This window comes from Prionailurus viverrinus, chromosome C2, assembly GCF_022837055.1.
Source record: "Prionailurus viverrinus isolate Anna chromosome C2, UM_Priviv_1.0, whole genome shotgun sequence".
In the NCBI taxonomy this organism is placed as follows: domain Eukaryota; kingdom Metazoa; phylum Chordata; class Mammalia; order Carnivora; family Felidae; genus Prionailurus; species Prionailurus viverrinus.
Genome location: NC_062569.1, coordinates 84158877 through 84183777, shown reverse-complemented (window position 1 = coordinate 84183777; position 24901 = coordinate 84158877). Strand labels below are relative to the sequence as shown.

The following is a 24901-nucleotide window of genomic DNA, read 5'->3' as shown; positions in this document are numbered from 1 at the left end:
TCATGCTAAAGAAATAACAGCTTTTGAAAATTGCAAGAGGGGAGGTGTTTGCAGGAGTGGAATAAACTATCTTTCTGCATCTACTGTGGCCCCAAATCATGCAGCAAAGAGAGAGGAACCTTGCCTACGCCAAGAAACACCCTCGGCAGCCCCTTTCTAACAAGTTTGGTGCAGGTATGAGTGTAAATTGAGCTGGCACTCAACTGTATTTACACTGAGCTGTGTTGCATACTCTATTGCTGGCTCCACAGGCGGCCGCTAGAAATAGCACTGAGAGTATCTGACCCATGGTGCCTTGCCTTTAGCCATCACTGAGCTGGGCTCAAAAGACACCTGAGTTAGTGCCCTCATTACTCATCTCTGGAGGAAATCCAGCCACAGCAAACACAAGGACACACAGCAACAGATGCCGGAATAATAACAATATGCAAATTAGTCTTGGAAACTGATCCTGGTCCCACTAAACCGGGACTGGAGAAACCAGAGGGGGCCTAATGAAAATCAGGCAGCGAGCTTCCAAATCACGGCAAGCATCATAGCACCTGCTTTCTCCTAGCTGGTTGGTTGTCATAGAAACCTGTGTTTGTAGAGTTTCTGGGTACATTAGCTCAGAGAGGAGGCTTATATTATCCTTCTCCAGTGTTGTTGGGAGACGTGGAATAATTCAGTTCTATTAAGTAAATATTTGCTGAGGGCCTACTATGTGACAGACTCCAGGGGTACATAGATGAGCGTTTGGCTCTTTGAACCACCTGCCTCACACAGGAGACCTGACAAGAAAACAGCTGTAATGGAATTGGTCATACACTAATACAGGCGGAAACACAGGGAGCAGAACAATGAATTCTTTCTGAGATGTTAGAGACTTATGGAGTGGAGATGACGTTTGAGCCAGACTTTATGTGAAGGATTAGGAGTTTGCTGGTAGAAAACCTGGGTGAGCATTCCAGGTAATAGCTTGAACGAAGGCATGGAAGCATGGCAGGTTTTGCAGAATGATAAACCTGATGAATAAATCCAGCTTGATGCCATAATGATTTTTGAGAGTTAGAGCATTTTGAACTTATACTTTGCCACTTCCAAATGTGTCGATTATCATCCTCTTAAGCTAGGGTGAAATTCTCATGGCAGTGACTAGAAGAGTTTGCTAAGCAAGAAAGTAACTTAAAGAAATTTATAACAAAGGAAGGTTATTTATCTTCTTAAAGGAAAAAAACTATTTTCAAGCACTTTAGGGGAACATATTCATCAACAGAAAAGGCTTTAGAGTCAGATAAACCCAGGTTTTACTGACAATCTTAATACTTAGTAAGTAAATGAGTGAAGACAAGTTACTTTAACATTTCCAAGACCCTGGCTTGTTTTTTTAAATTTTTTTTTCAACGTTTATTTATTTTTGGGACAGAGAGAGACAAAGCATGAACGGGGGAGGGGCAGAGAGAGAGGGAGACACAGAATCGGAAACAGGCTCCAGGCTCTGAGCCATCAGCCCAGAGCCTGACGCGGGGCTTGAACTCACGGACCGCGAGATCGTGACCTGGTTGAAGTCGGACGCTTAACCGACTGCGCCACCCAGGCGCCCCGACCCTGGCTTGTTTTTGTTTTTTGTTTTTTGTTTTTTGTTTCTTTTTGGTCGTTTTATTTTGCTATATGTACATTGGAGACAATAACATCATCATAGGATTATTTTGAGGAGGAAAAAAAATCAAGCAATACATTTCAAGTGCTTACAACAGTGCCTGGCACGTAGTAGTTGCTTACTGTTTTAAACTGTCTAATAATAATAATACTGTGAGCCATTTATAAACCCCAGGTTATTTCCTCTATGAAGTCTTAGGGGCTTTGACTAAATCTCTGATATGCAAAACATATCCGTATCAGACATGTTGAGTTTTGAAGGAGCTTGAAAATGATTCAATTCAATGTCATTTGTTTACAGAAAGAACAAGTAACATAAAGTGAAATTTCTTATATACAGGTACATGGCTGGTTAGTGGGTAAACTTGACCCACGACTCAGGAGTCCTGAATGAATCCAGTGTTCTTGTCCCAGAACCACGCTGACTTTCTCGCTATTACCCATCAGTAAAATGGATGCCCCAATAGGCAAGCCTCAGAAAGTCAAGTTAGGGCAATGACTATGTACCTAACAAACAGCAGTACCATTTCTTCCACTCAGTTGGTCCAAATGATTGAAGTGTTGCCTTTCCTAAGAAAATGGAGTAAATAATAAATTGTTCTGTATAAATAGAAACACCAAATTTATTAATTTCTCTCAAGAGGAAAATTGTGTAATTGTGTGTAATGTTTATCTAGTGACATTGGCTACCTTAAAAATCATCAAGAGGGCAGATAAAAATAATTTACCCTATCATCTAAAAGGGAAAGTTTTATACTTGAATTAGGTTAAGCTATGTTTAAAGTACTGTTGACGGTATTCAGATCTCTTCTACTTAGAAGTATCCAAGTAAGTGACGTCCATACAGGAGGCAGTGCCTTCCAGGGATGCCCCTGCCAATGGCGTCGCCTACAGTCAGTGTATGGAACTGTGTGGACAATTTGTCCTTACTCTTCTGCCTTCCTGTCTCCTGAGTTATCCCAGTAGATGCTGCCTTCGCTTCTCCAGGCTGCTTCCATTTCCTCCACTTAGCACAGGGTGGTATCTCAGTGAATTCCACCCTAAGCAAATCTTCCAAGGGGATGCTTTAGACAAAACAATGCTGTTTTTCCAACAGCAACTTTCTTATTAATCATTAACCCTTGCTGAGCTCTTACCATCGTAATGAGTAATATCCAAAGGGATAACTAAGAGAAGCATTACTTAAATTTTGAAAACCCTCTAGAAGAGGTACTGTTAATATCTCCACTTTCAGATGAGGAAAAGGGAGTTAACTAAGCTGAATAATGCCTAAGGGGAAGCACTAGGGTTCTGGAGCATCGTGGCTTCAGTCTCCAGACTGACCCAATGGGAAAATCCACCAGTTTGTAAAGGAGGGGATAAAATTCCACGTAAAATCAAAACATAACTCAAATATTCCCAGGCTTTTACAATGGAAAGATCAAATTCATTTTTGTTGTTTTAAAGACAAGGAAACGGGTACCGAGAGGTAACCTAATCTGTTCATGGTCTTGTTCTTCCCTTGTGTCATCGTGCGCCCTTAAGAAGTACAACCTCGGGGACTTAGCGTTGCTCCTTGGGGACAGTGGTTGTGCATGATGTGTCCTGGAATTTAAATAGCACTAAACTAATTACCATATTTGTTGCTATAAGTCGGGGGTTGGCTGCGGTAGGGATTGGGGCAAGGAAGCAGAAACGCTAAAGTAGAGCTTGAGCCTTTGCCCAAGGAGGTTTTGCTGTGTGACAGGCTTGGTATTTGCAGTATTGAGATCATGTGGTTTTCCGGTTATGGACTATCTGATACTTAAATGTTGACTTTGAATTGGTAGCAATCAGTGAAGCTGCACAACCTTGTGGAGGATCACAACAAAGTCCAGGTTACAGTCATGGTAAAGGACAAAGGTACGTGATATGTTCTGCCACCTTCAGCATCCTGATATTTCAGAGTGGAGTCAGTCCCATTTGTTATTGATTATTAGTTGAGAAAACCTTTTCTGATGAAACCCAGGACGGAGGCTAAAGTAAGGTAAATAAGACTTTTAAGATGACAAACTTAAGGAGGAAAGGTCAGGCAAACGCTGACCTGCTTTTCCAGGACCCAGACGGTGAGCACCTCACTGAATTTTGTACCCTGAGTACCTTGCATGCCTCCTCCTGATTGAACCATTTTGACCCAGTGTCTGAGTTGCTTCCAACTCCCTCTGCCTTCCCATATTTCACTCACTGGAATGTTACTGGGTAAGCTTTCTTGAGGCGTTTTGATTTCCCCAACTAATGATCCCAAACAGACCTTGAATTCTAACACTTCAATCTGTTATCCAGAATCCAGACCCGAAGAATGCTTGTAAATGGCTGACTGGACTCAGTATTTGCTCTGACTTACCCTGGGTTGGGGTGACCATGGCTCTCTGTGAGGAGCAGGGAGCTGCAGCCCAGAGTAGCAGAAACTGGCTGGGTGGTTCATCCCAACAAGTGCCCTCCTCCCAGTTCTCATCCCAGTCTTCATCCGAGTGCTCATCCCAACAAGTGCCCTCCTCAATGCCCATCACCCACTTTCCCCTCCCCTGCAACCCCCATCAACCCTCAGTTTGTTCTCAGTATGGGAGAGTCTCTTGTGGTTTGCCTCCCTCCCTCTCTGTAACTTTTTTATTTTTTTCCCCTTCCCCCATTCTTAAGTAAAAACAGGAAAAGGTCAGCCAGTCACGGGAACTTTGTTGTGTAGGTTTGCAGAAGCTGGAATCCCATCTCTTGGTTCCTGGGGATACTCTTATTCTTCCAGGAAAAACTTTATTGCCATGTGATGCTATCCTGATTGATGGAAGCTGTGTGGTGACTGAAGGCATGCTCACAGGTAGGCCATTGCCATGGAGCCGCTTCTTTCCTGTCCAACATCTCGGCCAAGAGCAAAGCAGATCAACATAGCCTTACCTGCCTGATATTAAGATATTGAAAGATAGGTGAGGTAGACACGGCTAGGCTATTCATGCAGGTGAAGACTCCATAAATGCAAACGGGATAAAATGTATCCCGTTTATATAAGGTATACCCGTAATATAAGAATCAAATGATAATAAATACAAAATTAGAAGAAAAGTCTAATATATGTGATTGGTTAATTTCCTGATGCGTGGGGTGAATAAGATCCTTTGGTTCAGAGGACGGTGAGAGAGTTAGACTACTTGATGCACGATGTCTTCATAAACATGAGCATGGTTTACACACCTATCCAAACAGAACACAACTGGAAACCACCAACTCTTATAATTGGCAGGATGCAGAGATTTTATACAGCCCTGCTCTCTGTAGATGGAAAACAGAGCCCCAGTTTTTGCTGGAAGAGTATTGAGTTGAACCTTCAGGAAAGTCGGTGTAACATTCTATTCTTTAGAATTGTGTTTCCAGTTGATCCGACCAAGCAGAAAGCCAGTTTTCTTGCAACAACGGTTTGAACTGTCATCCTTGCTCTCATTTGCGCTTTGTAAAGTTCACTTGAATTTGTGTAATTAGTAGGGCACTATTTATAAAATATTCTTTAGGCAAAACCAAAACACATGGGACATCATGATGAGAGAAGAAACTATACAACACAAAAATAGAAAGTATGTGTCTTTCGTGCTTACAAATTGTTGTATTTTTCTGTTCCCAAGTTGCTAAAGACAGGAAAACACACACACACACCTTTTTAACGTCACCTAAATGTAAAGAGAACCATTGATTCCTAAATTGTTCAACACAAGCAGATTTCACATTAAAAATGGGTCTGCTTAATTTAAAATTGAGACAAGGAAATGTAGTAAACATAACCATGCTCGATATAATTACAAAATGCCCCTTTAGTGTGTTGAAATCTAACTGCCTTATAATGATAGTGAGGAGGATTTGCATACTGATGATATCTTTCATCCGGAATGTTGCCATAGCACCCAACGTGCAAACCTCAAGCCCAAGAAAAACTGGCCTCCTAAACCAAAGACAGCAACTGTCTCACATTTCCCAGTAGCCTGCCAGTGAAGAATGGCTTCTCTCATTGGTGACAGAGCATGGCTGTGAGAAAAAAGGGAAGGAGAGATCGCAGTGTTTACTCCGCTGGGTCTACTGACTGGGGTGCTTGGTTCTTGCCTTACTTCTGAGGAAAACTCAGAGAAAGAAATGGTAGAGATGGCAAACAAAGCTGCCTTTCAATGTGCAAAACTGACCTAAAGTGATCTTAAGTAGTGAGTGGCTTTTCTTAGGTCTACTTCTAGAAAAAGAAGGTCACCAGCATTAATATCTGTGTAAACTATGTACTGGTAAAAATCCGTTTTAGAGACAGACACATAAAACAGAAATGTATTTCTTTCTCATTGTTTTCTTTGGAAAGATCTAAGACCATCATACTCTAAATACTTTATTACATAGTCTACACAGATCTGCCCACTCACGTATACATATGCAAAAAGGATCCTGATTGAACAATAAGATTATGCTTAGATTCCTGAAACTGCATATGTCTTCCTCGAGCATTTGTCCAAGAATGTGACTCAGGTTTTTTTTGTTTGTTTGTTTTTTTGGGTTTTGTTTTTTTTTTTGTCCCATGTGCAAACCAGTCTTTCATATATATAGAAGTCTTTATTTAGAAGAGAAATAGCAAATACTCCAAACATCTTTAGAGCAATGAATGTTTTATAAATAATTTTTATATCTCACTTCATCATAGGATAAACAAGTTAGGAATTATTATAATGCCCAATTTACAAATGAGGAAATGCAGGTGAGAAGGGACCAGACTGCCCAGCTAGCCAGTATCAGGGCTGGAGGTGGTATTTTTTGCTCCCAGACGTGAGGGGTCACCGGAGTGAAGAGGAAGCAGATTCTAAGAGGAGCAGAGCTGACATTTCTTGTGCCTCCTCACCTTTTTCTCTCCACTGGGTAGTCCTGCCCATAACACACATCCATTGTAGGGCCTTCTTCATCCTCCTCTCAGCCTCGTCCTACTGCCATAAGCTCAACTATGCAAGAAACGTAATCATATAACTACACTTACTTTTTAATTTTTGCTCCAAATCTTGCCATCCTTGAAAGTAAGCAGTGTTGCAAAGTATCTGGTCCAAGTCAGACAGTTGTCCCCACCAGTTGGCAGGTCTTCTGACTCAAGTCTGGCTACTTGAAGTTGTGCAAGGCACTGGGGAGGTGGGTCTGGTCTAGGGCACCCCTCCTTTCTGTTGCTTCCACTCTGCTCTGGGCTTGAAAAATGTCCCAAGCCTATCTCCCTGTAAAACGAGGCTTACTGATGCCTCTTGCTCTGTTTTCACAAACTTCTAGGGTCTTTCCTTACCTTACTTTTGTGCCAGCCCCTTCTCTCAAGTACACACAACATCTAAGCTTCTTTTGGATTTTCTTCCAACTCCCAATCTAGGGATTTTTATGTAGCTAGAAAAGTAGTGGAGGGAAGGCAGGTGAACGGGACAGCTTTGTTCTTATTCTCATGTAGTCTCTAAAATTCATGGTCAAACTTACGAATGGTGTGTAAAACCCAGAAGTCAGCTATCAACTTCTCTATCCTTTCTGCCTCTGGAGGCAATGGGCTCCTTCAAGATCTAGCTCCTCATAAAGTGGTCAAGAGGCAAAAGGGAATACTGTGGGGGAAATTATGTTAATGCCTGGAAACTTTCTTTTGGCACAAAAGCTAATTTTTCTTGTTTCTTATATGTATTAGGCACTATGCTAATATTTTACATATATTATTTCATTCAACCTATGACTCTATAAGGTGGGAGAATCTGAGGGCCAGAAAGGATAAGTAATTGGCCTAAAGTCACAGCTTAAAAGTGGTAGAGTTGCTATTTGGATTCATTTGTTCATTCATTCATTCATTCATTCCACAAATGTATATTAGCTCCTATTCCAGAATGCTCTACTATGTGCTAGGGATACAACAGTGAACAAGGCAGATAATATTCTGTCTTCATAGAGGTGATGTTCTAGTGGGGACAAAGAAAACATGAAAATAGGTAAATGACATAAATTTCCAATGCTTATAAATTCTATGAAGAAGCTGAAACACTCAAACCCAGGCCTTTTGACCTGGGAGCCTATGCTTGAAACTACTGCTCCCTCATTCTCTTAGAGGTGATTATGGCAGAGAGTGGCAGGATTCATTCACTCTGCCACAATCCCCTCCTTCTCCCTCTACTCATAGAATCAGCGATGTATTTGAAACGTGTGTGTGTGGTGGGGGGAAGTATGCAGAGATCCCAGTTGGGTACACAGAAATTTTCCTAAGTGGTGATTTCCCATTTACATCCTGTCCGACAAGCTTATAATGAGTTAATAAGTCTTTTCCCTCTTCCTTTTTCCTTTCCTCCAGTCTCTCACTTCTCCTTTTCTTTCAGTTATTCATTTGCCCATCCACTTATTCAGTAAAGGTTCAGAAATGCCTCCTCTGCGCCAGGCACTGTGTTGTGTGCTGGAGTCACCAAGACAAATGAGAGATGGCCACTGCCCTTACACAGCTCACAGTCTAATGGCCCCAGAAGTAGAAACAAAGAAGGGCATGGCATTTCAAACACTGCTTCCATGCAGAGGCACTGGCTCACTGGGGACAAGGGAGAGAATCCCGCTTCACAGCACCAGGACTTCCGGGTCCCAGAAGCCAGGTGAAGTGGATGATGAATGGTTTTCCTTGTGAAACACTCTCCGGGCTTCTTAGAACTCCATAGATTTGTAGGCAAATTGCCCTTTCTTGAAATTCCAAGAAAGGCCAAGCATGAGGCTCCTTATTAATATGTGAGTAGTGTAAAAGAGACTTGAAAGTCATTTCTGTGTAAAATCATATCTGATTTCAATGTTATCTTTGGAACATTATCTCCAAATGGCTTCCATCCCTGGTTGATTGAATGTCTGCCTGCCACGAATGTCATTGGTTGTGTGTGCAGAAACTATCCACTAATATTAGTCTATGAATATATAATGGATTAATAATCAGTGATTCATAGGCAGAAAAACATTAGAAATTATCTCTAAGTATCTGCTTTCACAAAGGTAGATTTCAAAACAATGTGGTATGATGATTTGTCAAAATGTCCTATCCCTTTTCCAAAGCCACTTAGAACACAAGTGGTAAATCCAAACAAAGGCTAAATATCAAACAAAAGCTAAATATCATAATTTTTAAAGACAATGAGTTAAGGACAATGCCTGGCTAAAGGAATTTCCTGAGATTATTCAAGATCACTAATAAAAATTGTATGGCTTCTTGCACCTTAGGATATAAAAAATGCACCATGTAGAAAACTAGTTTTGAAAAACCAATCATAGGAAAACCTGGGCAATTGTTTTTATTCAGTTCATCCAGGCATTCAGCAAAAATAAGTCTTTTCAACCTATCACATACCAGCAAGGAAAATGAGGAATATAAAAAGTTATATATGTCAAAGTCCTTGCCACCAGTTATTACCTAGGAGAGATAGAACCTAGATTTTGTAACTATAATCAATAGAATACTATTTCCAAATTAGAAATATGACATGTTATTTTGCTAATTGAACAGTTAGCAAAAGACTGATGGAATTTTAAATTCATTCTAATGCTTTTTAAATCTGGGAGTGAGGAAGTTATTAGCACTTTTATTTTTATCTCTGAAATGTATCCTTTTGAACTCTGAGCTAATTTTCTTTGTATCTTAAATACCCACCATCAGGGTCTTCCCACCATCAGGGGAAGTAGAGGAATGGTACCATCAAAAATACATATATATATATGTATAATAGGATATGCAAGTGGCCTAGATTAGCTGGAATGTGTAGGAAAAAGAGCCAGTGATGCTCAGATTGTGGTGGCTTTGAAAATCCACCAAAAGAGTTTGCACTTGAGACCTCTCCCAAACTTACCCTATGTATCTCTTCATCCGGCTATTTACCTATATTCTTTACCAGATCTTTTAACAAACTGGTAAATGTAAGTATTTCCCTGAGTTCTATAAGCTGCTCTAGCAAATTAATTGAACACAAGAAGGGGATTATGGGAACCTCGGATTTATTAGTCAGAAGCACAGTTGACAATGTGGATTTGCAATTAGCATCTGAGGTGGCATGGGAGCAGTCCTGTGGGACTGAGTCCTTAACCTGTGGGATCTGATGCTATATCTAGGTAGACAGTGTCAGAATTGAATTGAATTGAGTTGAATTGAATTGAATTGTAGGACAACCAGCTAGTGTCACGGAATTGCTCATTGTGGGAAAAACCCCACCCATACGGCATCAAGAGTGTGTGAGTGCAGTAGTAGCCTCATAGCAAAGGAGACACATCGGAGGAAGGACTGGAGGTCTTTTCCAACTCAAGAGGTCAAGGCATATTGTGGGTGAGATACTTTTTCATAAAAAAGAAATATTAGTTCTACCATAGACTCAAATTGTTATTATTAAAATGGTTTTCATGTCAAGGAGCTAAACAATTATAGGTAATCCATTGGTAAGGCAGCCACCACTAGATAGTGATTGCTAGTGAAGCCCTTGGGACCCAAATGCAAGAGTCCAAGAGTTACTTGGTGAGACATACTCATGGAGAAAAGCAGTAGGAATTGGGGAATCAGACCATGAGAGGGCAGAGCACGGGAAGAGGAGGAATCAAAGGTGATTCCGAGACTGTAAACCTGTCACTCAGCAAAAGGATGATACCACAAAGAAAAAGTCAGGAGGATGTTTAGTGGTAAAAATATTAGTACGGAGGTGGCTGGATGGCTCAGTCAGTTAAGCATCTGACTATTGATTGTGGCTCAGGTCATGATCTGCCGGTTTGTGAGTTCAAGGCCCGCATTGGGCTTTCAGCGCAGAGCCTGTTTGGGATTCTCTCTCTCCTTCTCTCTCTGACCCTCCCCCACTCTGTCTCTCAAAAATAAGTAAAATAAAAATTAAACAAAATATTAGTATGGATTTTAGGTATGTGGACTTAGGGATGCTAGTGGGATATCCAGGTTGGGATGAACAGCCCACCATTGGGAAACAGAACAAAAGCACAGGAGAGAGGAAATGAAGATTAGACATTATCAATCTAGCTATTTAATTAATTGTTAATTAACACTTTAATTGTTAATTAATTAATTATGTATTAATGAGAATGGAGCTGAGATCATCCAGAAAGAAAAAAGAGAGGCCCTGTCTTGTTATATTGGTTTTTATCTTTCACTGCAAGCTCCACAGAGATCATGAAGAACATTTAAGAGGTTTTATGAAGGCATAATTTCTCATTCATCTCTGTACTTCTAGGACTGCTTACCTCTACCCTTACACTCAATGTCCCAAACATTCTCAACCATTTTTAGTGCCCAGGGCACAGCATGATCTTTCTCTCACTTCTTCCAAGAACAATTTCCTTTCCTCGATCTAGTTGGCCTCATTTCCTTTTGAGTTGTCATTTATTAGTTGTTCTGGAAATGTTTCCTGGTCCTCTGCTTGGGTTAGATCTTCAGATCACCCAGTAATACTACCCAAATCCTTACTTTATGGTACTTTAATCATTTATTTACTGCTATTTACTGGCTTGACTCCCTGGGCTTTCTGAGGGCAGGATTTCTGTCTTGTTCATTATTTTAAGCACCTAGAACAGTGCCTGGCACAAAATAAGCACTTAAAAATATTTGTCAAGTGAATGGATGAATGGGTTGATAAACAAATAAATGAAAGGCAAATAACAATAGCTATATACTTGCTTTATAGCTCCTTAATTACCTAGCATAAATTAGGGCTTACAGAACACTTGAGGGGACAATTAGGTGACAACTATCTTTGTTAAAATGGCCTGCTTTTTAAATTACAACAGCAAACCATGCAGACCAGGTATGGAAAATATAGGTGGACTTTAAATAAATATGTAAAATATAGCCAAGTATACCACTGCTTGCTTTGCCAGCATCCTTGAGAAATCATCTGACCCAGGAAATGGGCATTAAGACCTGAATAGCTATGGTTTGTATACTTTCTCAAAAGTGTCAAGCACCAGCTCTGAATAACTACCTGAGTTCACACAGAATCAACAAAATACAATCTTCTTTAGGAGAAAGCATACCTGTCACAAAGACGCCACTGCCCTATACGGAGAACACCGTGGCCTGGAAATCCCACAGCTCGGAGGACTATCGGAAACATGTCCTTTTCTGCGGGACAGAGGTTATCCAGGTCAAGCCGTCTGGGCAGGGGCCAGTGAGAGCAGTTGTTTTGCAAACAGGTTAGTAGATTCCACTTTTGTAAATGTAGTCCCTGCTTAGAGGTGGGGGAGTTGGATTGGGGAAATTTGGCTTAGGATTATGGAGTTTGCCACCTTCTGGTAATAACAGTCATACTTGTTTCTAGTCAGATCCTTATTTATTCTAAGTTGCCACCATTTCCAACCTCACTGGTTCATTGTTAAAACCCTTGTCTAAGATGAAATACATTGATGATACAGAGATGAAATACATTGCCTCAAAGGCAAGACTGTGTTCTTGTTTGTTTGTTTTTTATGTCCCCCGGCTTCTTTCCTTTTCCCTCTATACCAACTCTAAGTGATTCCCAAAAAAAAAGTTCCAACCATTATCACTTGAGGACTTTCTCCTTTCAAACTGCTGCTTGCTGGGCTGTTATTTCCAGGTCCCTGCTGGATGCCTCCCTCTGGGTTCCCTACAGACACTTCAAAGTCAAGGCATCGAAAGGACTTAGCCTCCTCTTTCTGTCGACAGCATCACCATCTAGCCGGTCTGTCCACATCACCTTTAGCTTCCCACTTTCTCCCGTACCAAGTAGGACACCACATCCTGTCAATTCTACAAATACCTCCTGAGTCTTGTCTCCCTTTCCTTCATCCCCACAGTTGGTGTTTTGTCCAGGCCTTTCATCATCTCCTGTCTAACCATTGCAACAAAAATATTCTCTTGACTGTTCCCTTTCAGCTTTTGCCTCAAATACTTTGCCTTGTCTTTTGTTCCACCTCCCCCTGGATCTGCCACCAAGTCATATTTCTAAAGCAGATTTTGAAGCAGTTTACACACACCATGCTCAAAAAGTTTTCAAGACTACTAATCTTACTCCCGGTCTTTCACAGGACATCACACAGCCAACACTACCCCTGACCTGTGTTTCTGCCAGCCCACATATGCACAGATCCAAAACCCACCTTGCACTTTGTTGTCTCTATGTGTTAGCCTATGATTCAATTGTTCTACCTGATTTTTTTAAATTAAAAATATCAAGTTTTGCTTCAAAGGGGTCAGTGGGCATGAGCTAATGAATGGAAATCATGGGAACCACCTTATCTGAGCTTGTAAAATGCTGAGGCAACAAGCTAGAGAAAACTCTGCTCTTTTTCTCCAAAGCCTACAAAGCCATGTTTGAGGAGACTATATGTTTACCAAGCAGTGGGATTAAGGCATGTTTCATACAACAGTGGTTCATATCTAGTAGCCCCCCTTTTGTTGCCAATAACTTAGGTTTTAATGAAGATCTACTAAGTGCCATGCCCTGAGGGCTAAAGAAAAAAATTAGGAGACATTCCTTGCCCTTAAAGAGGATTGTGGTCTGGTGCAGGAAACAGTGTGGAGTTAGAGCTAACTAAACACAGAGCAATGATAGATGTCACATGATTAAGTGTTACAGGGACCCCAAAGAGGGGGAGAAATTACTTTTGATAGGAAGTGTGGGAGTAGAACTCTGGAAATATTTATTTGATGAGGCGGCATTTTGAGCCAAGCCTGATAGGATGGGAAAGATTTAGCCAGTCCTAGCAGAAAGCTAAAAAAAATGCTAATCTATTTCTGCAAAACACAAAAGAAAGACTGTCTTGGGGTTTTCTGAGAGAAGGGAGCAGTAAAGAGATAAGTCTAGCAACATAGGAGTATACTGAGGTTGACAGGATCTAGAATGCCGTGCCTAGAAATTTTAACTTTATTGCAAAAAAAAACAGGGGTTCTGGAAGGTGTTTGGGCATAAGAACGACATGATCAGAGGTATATGTGTTTAAGAAATTACTTGTTTTGTGCTTTCCTTTTGTCTTCATTTTCTATTATTTTCAACATATACTTGAGCTTTATTGTCTTCTCTTAGCAGCTCATCTTCTCTGGTGACTGTGTCTGTCAGTCCTCAGTCTTCTTTTCCTCAATCTTATGCATGAGTGAGGAGCTTCACTGTGTGAGCCGTTGTAGCACTGACTTCCAGAGCAAGAGAAATTGAACAAGGTTAAGTGAATACCACTTATTGTTCCTAGTGACTTGTAGGGATAATAAATGTAAATATACTGTTTGCAGTGATGTCTTCATTCCATATTCAAATGACACTATTAACCAATCCTTAATTCAATGCAAATCATTTTGGGTTTCGTGATAAACTGTATTAAGGGAACTTACTCCACCTGTGATTACCTTCATGCAGGTTACAATACTGCCAAAGGGGACTTGGTGAGATCCATCCTCTATCCCCGACCTCTGAACTTCAAGCTATACAATGATGCCTTCAAGTTTATAGTGTTCCTGGCCTTCCTTGGCATTGTGGGTTTCTTCTATGCCCTTGGTGTATATATGTACCATGGAGTAAGTACTGGGGGTAAGGCTTTTTAATGACATAGCTTTTTCAAGGATCCTCACCTAACTCAAAAGGGTTGGATAAGGTTATCTCTTAGCCCCATCATTCTGTGGATCAGTTCTGTCCAATAGAACTTTCTTAGATGATGGAACTATTCTATACCTACATGGTCCAATTTGGTAGCCCTTAACCACATGTGCTTATTGAACACTTGAACCGTGGCTAGTGTGACCAAGGAAATGAATTTTCAGTTTTACTTCATTTTAATTATTTTTAATTAATTTAAGTAATTTAGTGATTTGATTATTTAGTTAATTTAAATTCAAGTCACCATATGTAGCTAGTGAAAATTGTATTGGATGGCACAGCTATGAAAAGTTGCAAAGTTCATGACTTCTTTCACCACTTGGATGCGAATAAGAGGTCACTTCATGTGTGGCATTGGTAATACCGAAGCCCAAACATCCTCAGAGGAAATAGGTGTTTCTCAAGTCTGATAGAATGGAGAGGATTTAGTCAATCAGATCAGGGAGGAGAAAGGGCATGCTAGTTGGAGTGAGAAAAGGACAAAGGAAGAAATGCAGATGGGTCTTCTGGAACCAGCAAGCAACTGAGAGATTAAGTCTAGCAAGGTAAAATGGGTCACATTGAAGGGGTTCTTGAATGCCGTGCCTAGAAATTTGGATTATTTGAGAATGCTGAGATATTTGAGTGTGTACATTGTCTAAGGCATACCCAACATACCATGTACCCAGTGAGTTTTTCTATGTTCTGTTAGGTTCTAAAATAGAACTGACTGTCCACTTTTACAGAACTGTATGCTGCACGGATCCCCACTTCCTTTTAAACTTCATAGTGGTCTGGTTTTGGTTTGTTTGAACATTTCTCTTAATAGTTGTGACGGCTGAAGGAAGGGTTCTCACAAATGACCTCTGAGGTCCTTTCTGGTCCTGAGACTGTGATTCTTTTGTGAACTGTGCAATCTCTTCTTTAAGACATACTGGGATGTTAGCAATGTGGGCTCATTGGGAAGAAGAAAAAAAAATGTAAATAAAAGGGTCCAAACATAGGTATGAAACTGGGTATGGGTGACTTAATTACAATGCCCAAATTTAGTGCATTCTATGTGTGTGTTGTCGGGGAGAGGGGTAAATATTGATGGACAGAGTGACGAGAATTTCCAGGCAATGTTCACGCTCGTACTTGAGCTCTGGGTAGTCATTTCAGTCTGATATAAGCCTTCAGGCAACATTTCTAGGTCAGGCAAAGGCAAAGGAGGCCAGGGCATATTGGCACCCTTAGAATGGACCCTGGAAAGAGCTGGGCAGACTGTTAAAGCAAGTGAGACTGGAACTTGAGGCACTGTGCCAGTTTCATCTGGGGAGCAGGAACATTGAGCAGGAAAACAAACACAAGGCCCTCTTCTGTGGACCAGGAAGCACCCACAGTGATTAGGAATGAAGGTTTCCCGGGTAGGACTCAACATCCAATACACACCAAAGCAGCGATACTAATTGTAGATCCCACCTTCTTGTGGGTCATAACCTGTGACCCTGCTGGCTTCCTCCATCTGCACTGTCTCAGGAATAGACAGAGCTGAGTCCTCAGGGTCAACACTTTGTGGCCGTGGTTGGGAAAACAGAGAACGCTGGATTTTGTGACAATCTGAGATCGGACCAATGATGTATCTGGCAGCCTTTGATATTGAACTTGAATCTGTATTTCCAGTACTCAGAAGAGGACTTTAGTGGCTAAAATTATGGTTAATTTCATAAAAATCTAGGGTAAGGCCATTAATATCTAGAGAAGGTGAAAAATAAAACAAGCCATGCTGTGATTTGATCTTGGCCCCATTCTTATCAGCCATGTGAATTTCTGTGGACCCGCCTGGGATCTTGACTCTATGAGAATTGACTGGATACTATAAGACACTGGTCACATATTTGTGCCCCCCGAGTGGGACAGCCTAGGGTTCAGATCCTCACCATTTAACTAGCAGATGGCTTGGGGAAGTTATTTTAATTTTTTAAACCTTGGTTTCTTTATCTGTTAAATGGAGAAAATAACAGTGTTTACCTCCTAAGATTGTTGTGAGGAGTAACTAAATCATTTATGTAGCCTAATCCAGCTCTCGCCCCAGAATGTGTGCAGTGAGAACAAGCTGTTTTTACTATGGACTTTCCTTTAGCAGACACTTGGTCATCATTTTTATCAGGTTACCATTCATTTAATAGTTCCTGTGTCAGAAACTGTGCTAGGCTCTATATCTAGAGATGAATAAGATGAACTTGCAAAGGACTTAAAAGACGTATAAGCCACAGCTGCTGCACCCAAGCGGTTTGGAAGCGACTGGGGGAGATTTATCACCCAACTGTCAAGCCCGTGTGTGAAATGTTACAACTCAAAAACGGTCTCAGTGCCTGGGGAGTCTAAGAGGGTGTGTTATGATGAGCAGAGGAAGGATGGTACTCTGAGTGGAGGGAATGCCAAGCGAAGAGAAACAGAGTCAAAAAGGGCAGGGTGGACATAGAAAAGGGATCAGAGTTTCTTTTGTGCACAATGGGAGACAACTTGTCTGTTCCTTAAGCACACCCAAGAGATCTCTCTGCCTCACGGAGAGAGCAGCTCTCTTTAAATATTTTGAGCTTCTAGAACTCTTGGAGTGCTGCAGGAGATGGTGCTAGAAAGGGTGCCGCCCTGTGCTGCTAGGCTAACCTCTATGTCCCTCCCTCCCTAGGTTTCTCCAAGAGACACGGCAACCATGGCCCTGCTTCTCCTCACCGTGACTGTCCCTCCTGTGCTACCAGCTGCCCTGACCACAGGAATCGTGTATGCACAAAAGAGGCTGAAGAAAAAGAAAATCTTCTGTATTTCCCCACAGAGAATCAATATGTGTGGACAAATAAACCTCGTGTGCTTTGACAAAGTATGATCTAAACTTTCCTGGTTGGAGGTTGATTTCAAGGCAGAGCAGAGCTGGGAAAGGCCTCCAAGAATGCCTGGTTCACTGCTCTCATTTTACATATAGGAACACTGAGGCCAGGGAAGGTCACACAGTGGGCTAGTGTGAGACCATGCTCTACAAGCCCACTGTACAGAGTCCTAAGGAAGTGGTTTAGCTATATCACATCATAAATTTCTTCCCTATGAAATTTAATATTTTTGTGTCTGTATTGGGTTTCAAAACATCTCTTATTGTAATAACTTCTATGACTGACTGGCTTTTTCAGGCAAAAAAAATTGTGAGGAACATTTCTCTTCCCTGAAATACTTTGTCCTGTGCTTACTTGAAAATATTCCATTTTTCTCCTCTGCTTCTTTTAAGGAAAGGGAGGGAGGGGACAGTGCCTGTGTTAATGCACTCAGTCCCTCCTTTCTCCTTTGACCCCCAGGTTATCAGGACTCAGGACTAGAAGAATGTTGTCCTGTAACTGCTTAGGGTTCTGGAGGTAGCAGGGGAGAAGTATGTCCAAATGGGAAGGATTGCTGCTCTGGGACAGGTCTAAAACCTTTTTCTGTGACTCTCCTGTGGGGGTCCTGTGTCCCTCTGGAGGGGCCTCAGCCTCATCCACCTGCAGTTCAGATCCTGCCCTCTGCTTGGGCAGGCCAATTTAATTGTTGTAACACAGTGGGCCTGGCCGGTCCCTCCATGTCTTCACTTTGTATTAGAATAATTAATTAAGGCTTTGACACTTTTTAATTAACCTACCTTGGCCAAGAGTCCCATTAATAAGAGGGTCCTTGCTCTGGAGAAGCTCGTGACTTAGCTGAGGAAGCAGGTACAATGGAAGTGTAAACCATGATAATGCAGTGAAATGCATGCTCAAAGAGGCATGGAAAAGCATCGAAGTTAAGTTACCTGCCATGGATGGGAGGTCACCGCTGAGCTGTGGCTTTGCTTGTTAGATAGAATGGGCTCAGAGATGAGCAGTTCAGAAGCACAGGGATGTCATGGCCTGTGGCATGTGGGTGTGGCTACAACAGGGGCTGTGTGGTAGGGAATGTAGCTGGAGAGGAAGAGCCCAATTGCTCAGGGCCTGATGTGTCAAGCTAAGAAGTGGGGCCTTGTGAAGGAGAATGGGAACCGTACCATTTTTTTAAAAGACGATCAAAGACGTTTTTATAGGTGTGTTTTGTTTATTCCATCGAGGGTAATTGGTGAGAAGGAACAGAAGGGAGGTAGGACTGAGACAGGAAGCTATCTAGGGAAGACTGAAGAGATGGGTCATTGTCCTAAGCAAGGAGGGCAAGAATGGAGAGTATAGGACAAACTGGAGAGACACCATGAGTAGGCTTGACAAGTCTTGGCTCCACACTGGAAGCAGCTCAGCCCTAAAATTAGTTCCATTCTATTCTGGCTGAGTTTCCTCTGGCAAAGAAAACCCTCAATCACCACTCCACAAGTTAACCACTAGGGTTAACAGTAGCTTCTTTTAGTTCCACGGCCTTGGAAGTTTTCTGGTAGGGATTCCCATTATTTACCCAGCAGCCTCCCTCGTGCCTGTAATATAAGAGGGAGATTTATAAAGTTAGGTTCATTACATATTTGTCTTATTCTAAAACTAATTTTTCCAGTTGTTCATTTTACGTCTCATACAAAGCTTTTCCCCTCCACGTCCTCATGTGCTCCTTTGCTAGACCAACTGAGGAACTGTTCCTCAGCACGCTTGGCCAAACCCCAGTGGCATGACAACATATCATAGTGCAAAAAACACTGGGTTGGGAATCGGCAAAATGAGAAATCAAGAGAAATTTGAACTCCAATGATGTCTCGGTGCCTTTCCAGCTTGTACATTGTAAAACTCTACCAATATGGTGTTGGAATGAAGCACCCCACAATTAATCGAGGTCCCCATCTACTTTTATTTCCACTTAGAAGACATTCACCATGTGCTTCTTATTCCCATATATTTCTAGTTTATGTTGGTCTAAGTTCTCTAAAACAGTTCTCTCTTTTCTATTCAGCTCAGCCCAAGCCTGGGCTAGTATTTATGCTAAGAAATTGGCTCTTTCTGTCTTATTCCCTTTACAACTGTAACTATAGTTTTCTTTCTGTTCATGGCTAGTTTTATAGTATAAGAATCATTTTCACATAGAGAAATGACACGGTCCCATTTCTGTTTGCTGCCATATAATCTCTGTTTTCATGTTCAAAATATTGATGTGTAAAAATATAATCTGATCATCAGGGAAACATTTCAGTTTGAATTAAGCTGTTAACTCTTTTTGAAATGGAATAACTCAAGAGGATTTGGAATCTAAACACACAGGTTGGAACCCTCATAAAATGCAGGAGGGAAATGAAGCAAATAGGTTTTTTTCTATTGTTCTTCAAGGAGTAACTCACACAAAGCATGTTAGCTTTCTGTGAAGCCCAAATAAATGAATGAAACAAAGAATCCTTCATTCCTTAATTGGAAGTCCAGTATGGGTTTTGTCTTTCTGCATGCTTTGCAAAATTTATTTAACATTTGTCATCTAGAGGGAGATTCTAGATGGGCCAGATTCTGGTTCTTTCTCTCCAACCTGCAAGCCACTGGACCTTGAGGCTGCTCCTTTAACTTCTAACCTGAGAATGTCCCTTCCCTATTTAGTCGATTGTAAGAATTAGAAGCATTGTAAGCACTTCATCATAAAGCGTTATGCCAATTTAATGTGCTGTAATGAAAGAAATGTCATTTGATAGGAAGCTAGAAAATTCAGTGTCTTATACAGAAATGACTGTAAAAAGAATGACAGAGACCTGGGTGTCAGTATTGAAAAGGGATACACCCCAGCACTTGGGAACGTTCTGCTCAGCCTTGACAACGCTGAAGTAGTGGGAGCCACATGGTTACTCTGACTGGGTGTTGGCCTCTTGCATAAAGACACCGGGGTCTGTAATTAATGGTGGGCTATGAAGCAATAAGCAAATTCAAAGTGCTGTCATAGTACTTAGTTCCATGTTGCTTTCTTTGTTACATTATGTGATAAATACTCTCCCATAATATAGCAAATCAAATCTCCCAACCATTTTCCTCTTGATCTAACAATAAAACCCATTCATGGGCATTAATGAGTATTTATTATTAGCACTTCATTTCTCTCTAAATTCTCAAAGCCCTTTTTATCAACATTTCATTATCAATCCGGACAGTCATCATGTCACCCATATTTTAGAAAATTGCTGTGAGCCAGATGGCAGACTATGAACTAATCAGTCTTAAAAAGAAAGAAAAATTCTGAACTCTGCTTTAGAAAGATAGCAGGTGCCAACTATAAAGTCAAACTCGTACTAGTCCTTATTGGATTTCCATTCACTAAATGCTTCTCATTTAACAACAGCAAGTGCAAAAATAAACACACAAAAGCAAAACACTAACATTTGATTGTTATCTAGAATCGTTTGTTATCTAGATATCTAGATTGGTATCTAGAATCATTTCATTATCGACACAGTCTTTTCAGGAATCATTTGTCACCTGCTGAATTCTTCCTTCAGGTACCCTTCTCTGATTTAAAATTTAATGCTTGCAAGAGTGCCTGAGTGGCTCAGTTGGTTAAGCGTCTGACTGGCTCATGTCATGGTCTCACAGTTTGAGCCCAGCATCAAGCTCACTGCTGTCAGCATAGAGTCTGCTTTGGATCCTCTGTTTCCCTCTCTCTCTGCCCTGCCCCCCCCCCCCACTCAAGGCATGCACACATGCTTGCTCTCTCTGTCAAAAATAAACATTAAAAACATATTTTAAAAAATAATAAAAAAACCAAAATTTAATGCTTACAAACAAGGACTTTGGACAACTAGATCTACTTTAATGTTTTAGGAAGTTGGGTTTTGTTTAAATCATGATATAATCAAAAGTTCTAAATCTTATGCTAATACCAATTCTAACTTCTTCCAGACTGGCACTCTTACGGAAGATGGGCTGGACCTCTGGGGGGCTGTCCCTACTGCTGACAACTGGTAAGCACTTCAGTGAAGATGGGATGTGGGATTGGTGTAGCTACCTTGGTGCTATTCAAGTCCATCCTTCTGGTGTCCCAATTATTCTAACTTGTTAAATTAAATGGGTTCTAAGTTCAGAATCAGATGGGGAAAATAGGCCTTCAAACTCCACATGAAAAAATAGAACGAACTGAATAAGAAGCTGAATGAATAAAAAAGAGGAGCAAAGGGTGAAATCATAACTGTACTTAATTAAAAACCACAAAGATTTGCTGGTGGTTATTGGACTGGGCGGGGTGGTGGGGGGGGGGGAGTCCAGAAAGGAAGAGTTCCCTCCCTTCCCTCATGTAGCTCACATCGCATGGGATTGAAAGGCACAAATGCATTCATCTTCTACGCATAATGCAGTCCATGGAAAGAGCTATGATTAAGGCACACATATCAGAAGAGAGAAGAAAAAATAATAGTGATTGATATAATACACAGTCTTGGATTTTGGAATAACATAGTGGATAAAAGGTCGAAAATAATTTTGGAAATGAACAGAATGAGGAAAAACACCTGACAAAGATAACACTTGAGATAGAATGTTAAAGGGTATATGGCTGCCATTTTTACAGACACAGGTGAAAAGCTGGCTACAGGAGAGGGGAGAACAATCACAGAGATGCTACCCCAGAATGGATAGTGAGGAGAGGGCCCTAGCTCCCCTTCCCCACAGGGGTGAGATCTGCCCCCTCGGTCTAAGTACAAGATGCCTTGACTCTTCAGCTCTAGATATCCCCCTTTGGTTCTAAACAGTGGTTGAGACTCTGTCATTGAGTCATGCAGGGGCTCTCCAGCACAGTGATGGGGCCAAGCACAGCTCTGGCACGAGATAACAGCAAACAGGCAGTGCGGTGTTGCAGAAAATACTTGGGTTCAACCCTACTCATGTGGTTCAGCTCCTGGCTGCTCAGATGGCCGGGCCAAGCTTTTGTCCAGACAGGCACTGCTTTGTCTTCTATTGGCCAGACCAGTGAAAGGGGAATAGGATGCTTAGAGTTTTCACCCCTCCTCTCTTTTCCTTTCCCCAAATGCTCAGGTTTTCAGGGTGTAGAAACCACTGTCTACAATTATCATTTGGCTATTAGATGGGAAATGAGAATGGTAAACTGTACCAGTCTACCATCATAAAGGAAAATGAGATGCTGGATATCTATGCCAGGAGTTTCTAGAAATAGGGCAAAGGACTGAGTCATGAGAAATATTTCAGAGTCCAGGTGTGCTTTTCTTTTATTTTAAAATTTTTTAATGTTTATTTTTGAGAGAGAGAGCATGAGGGGGGAGGAGTGGAGAGAGAGGGAGACAGATTCTGAAGCAGGCTGCAGGCTCTGAGCTTACTGCCACCCTAGGCACTGACCTCAAGTAACCTGACAGAAGTCTCTGTGATTATATCCAGGCACTTAGACTTTATCATACGGGGCATGAGGAGCTCTGGAAGGATTTGAACATAAAGGTTAAGCATTATTGAAACTCTGTGTTGGCAGGATTTAAGGGGCAGAGTGTGTAAAATGATTTTGTTGAAGACTTTCATTTCTTAATCATCTTCTCTCCCAGTTTTCAGGAAGTGAATAGCTTTGCCTCAGGCAAGGCTTTGCCATGGGGCCCGCTGTGTGCTGCCATGACCAGCTGCCACTCTCTGATCCTTCTCAATGGGACCATCCAAGGAGACCCACTGGACCTCAAAATGTTTGAGGGCACTGCCTGGGTAAGATGATAGTTTCTTGTTTTGGCTAAATGAGAACAGCTTGAAGAAATCCTTACTGAAAGTGGAAAAGTTTTCTAACTTTGAAGCTCAGAGAAGATTTGTAACAACATTGAAGGAAGGTTTGACTCTACCTGAATTTCCCAGTATCTGCTCCCAAGAACTCTGTTAATGAGTGCAGCTTGAAATAAGGTTCTGTGATCAAATCGTTTGGGAACCTGCTGTTTTAAGAAAGTAAAATTGATTTCTTGACTACCAGATTTCTTTAGTATACTGTGGTGCATTGTGAATATTCAAGAAGGAATAGGATAAGCAGCATTTACCAAACCTTCTTGACCACAAAACCTTGACAGGCCAAAACGTGGTACATTGTCGGTAACACTCACAGAGAAACAGTGGTCTAAAGCAGTGCTATTCAGTAGAGTAGCCACTAGCCGGCGACATGTGGTTATCGAGTACTTAAAATTTGGCTATGCAACCAAGGACTGAATTTTTCAATTTTATTCACTTTAATCAATTTAAATATAAATGGCCACAGGTGGCTGGTAGCTACTGTATTAGACAGTATAGGTCTAGATACTAGCCTGAAGGTTTCCCAGTCCAACTGGATCAATTTTTTGAGCTGAGTATGAACAGTTGAAGGGTATAAACCCATTCTCATGGCTGTCATGACATGGTGAGCAGACCTCTTGACCCCATCACTTTCTAGCTGTGTGACCCCAAATCCAGAACCAAGATTCTGAGTCTGTTACCTCAGGTGTGCATTGGTGATAATAATGCCTCACTCACCGACTTGTGGTAAGCACTGATCCTATGAACCTACAGGGGCTGCTTGCATTGAAAAGTGCCCACCAAGTGAAAAGCATTCATTCATTCAGTCAGTCAGTCACTATTTAGTTAATTATGTTACTCTGCTCGTCAAAAAACCAAACCAAAACAAAACACGTTTTCAAGCTACTGACAATGATATCTTAACTACAGGGCAGCATTTAAACAGAATGTTAAAGGAATGAAAGCACATGACTGCAGGGACATGAAATACACCTCACAGAAAGGCAAATTTATAGATGTATAGATTTATAGTAGGGGGAGGGGCACCTGGATGGCTCAGTGGGTTACGTGTCCGATTCTTGGTTTTGACTCAGGTCATGAACTCACGGGTTCATGAATTCAAGCCCCGACTTGGGCTCTCCACTGGCAGTGTGGAGCCTGCTTGGGATTCCCTCTCTCTCTCTCTCTCTCTCTCCCCCCCACACACACACTGTTTCTATCTAAAATAAATAAACTTATAAAAAATTTTTTTAAAAAGTGTGTACTGGCAAAATTGTAGCTTTCTAGAAGCCAAAATAATAAAAGAGGAAACCTGGTAAACATGGAAATTTTTGATACCAGCGAGTTAAAATTTAAGCATTTGCTGTGGAGAAATCTTCTACTTAAACACAAAGGGATAATCACTTTCCTGGATCTTAACGGAGAGGAATCAGTGTAATTATTACACATTGCCCTCACCGGCGTCCTTCACGTAGACACAATGATGAGCTGCTTAGGGTCGTTCTTACTATATGTGACTTTGATCCTGGTTCTGACGGTGGCTCTTCTCCATCGAGGGGTGTTGGTCTATTTGTACAAATGACATACAAGTTGGGGTCTTGTGCAGGAACATAAATTGCTAAGATTATCTCTGTAAGAACTGTCTTTAAGAGCAGTGGTATCCACCCCAAGCGAAGTATGGAAGTGCAAAGTGATTTGCAGAATTTAAAGCTAGGTGAGAAACAGTCTCGAGTTAAATATCCTTTGGTGGATAGGAACCTGTCATGAAACATAAGGAGGGGAAATATCCTTGTAGACGCTAATAATTTTAGTGCTACAAGGGATGTCAGAATATTTTTCAGAAGAAATTTGAGATCTGGAGAAATGGAGGCATTGTCCCCAATGTTAAACAGGTAAGTGATGGAGCAGAGGCCAAATGTTGTCTCCTGTTTTCTGATTTGTATATCTGACTGCCTTTCCTATATTTTAGGTTAATATTGGTTTCTCAAATGGTGTAACTTATACTGTTGCAACCTCCAAAGAATGCAAACTGTTTTC

General features: G+C 41.3%; 2 protein-coding genes across 2 annotated transcripts in view; one reads left to right on the top strand and one right to left on the bottom strand.

Annotated features, from left to right (window-relative positions):
• Positions 1 to 24901, top strand: part of LOC125175769 (probable cation-transporting ATPase 13A5) — a 119365-nt gene that overhangs the window by 51154 nt on the left and 43310 nt on the right. Inside the window, 7 exon segments of the mRNA XM_047876599.1 lie at positions 3447 to 3519; positions 4340 to 4468; positions 11647 to 11817; positions 13992 to 14149; positions 16879 to 17067; positions 21023 to 21084; positions 22666 to 22816. Coding sequence (XP_047732555.1) covers positions 3447 to 3519; positions 4340 to 4468; positions 11647 to 11817; positions 13992 to 14149; positions 16879 to 17067; positions 21023 to 21084; positions 22666 to 22816 — 933 coding nt within the window.
• LOC125175770 (phospholipase A and acyltransferase 1) overlaps positions 18278 to 24901 on the bottom strand; it is a 76261-nt gene continuing 69637 nt past the window's right edge. Inside the window, exon 4 of the mRNA XM_047876602.1 lies at positions 18278 to 18642. Coding sequence (XP_047732558.1) covers positions 18616 to 18642 — 27 coding nt within the window. The 3' untranslated portion in view covers positions 18278 to 18615. The remainder of the gene's footprint in view (positions 18643 to 24901) is intronic.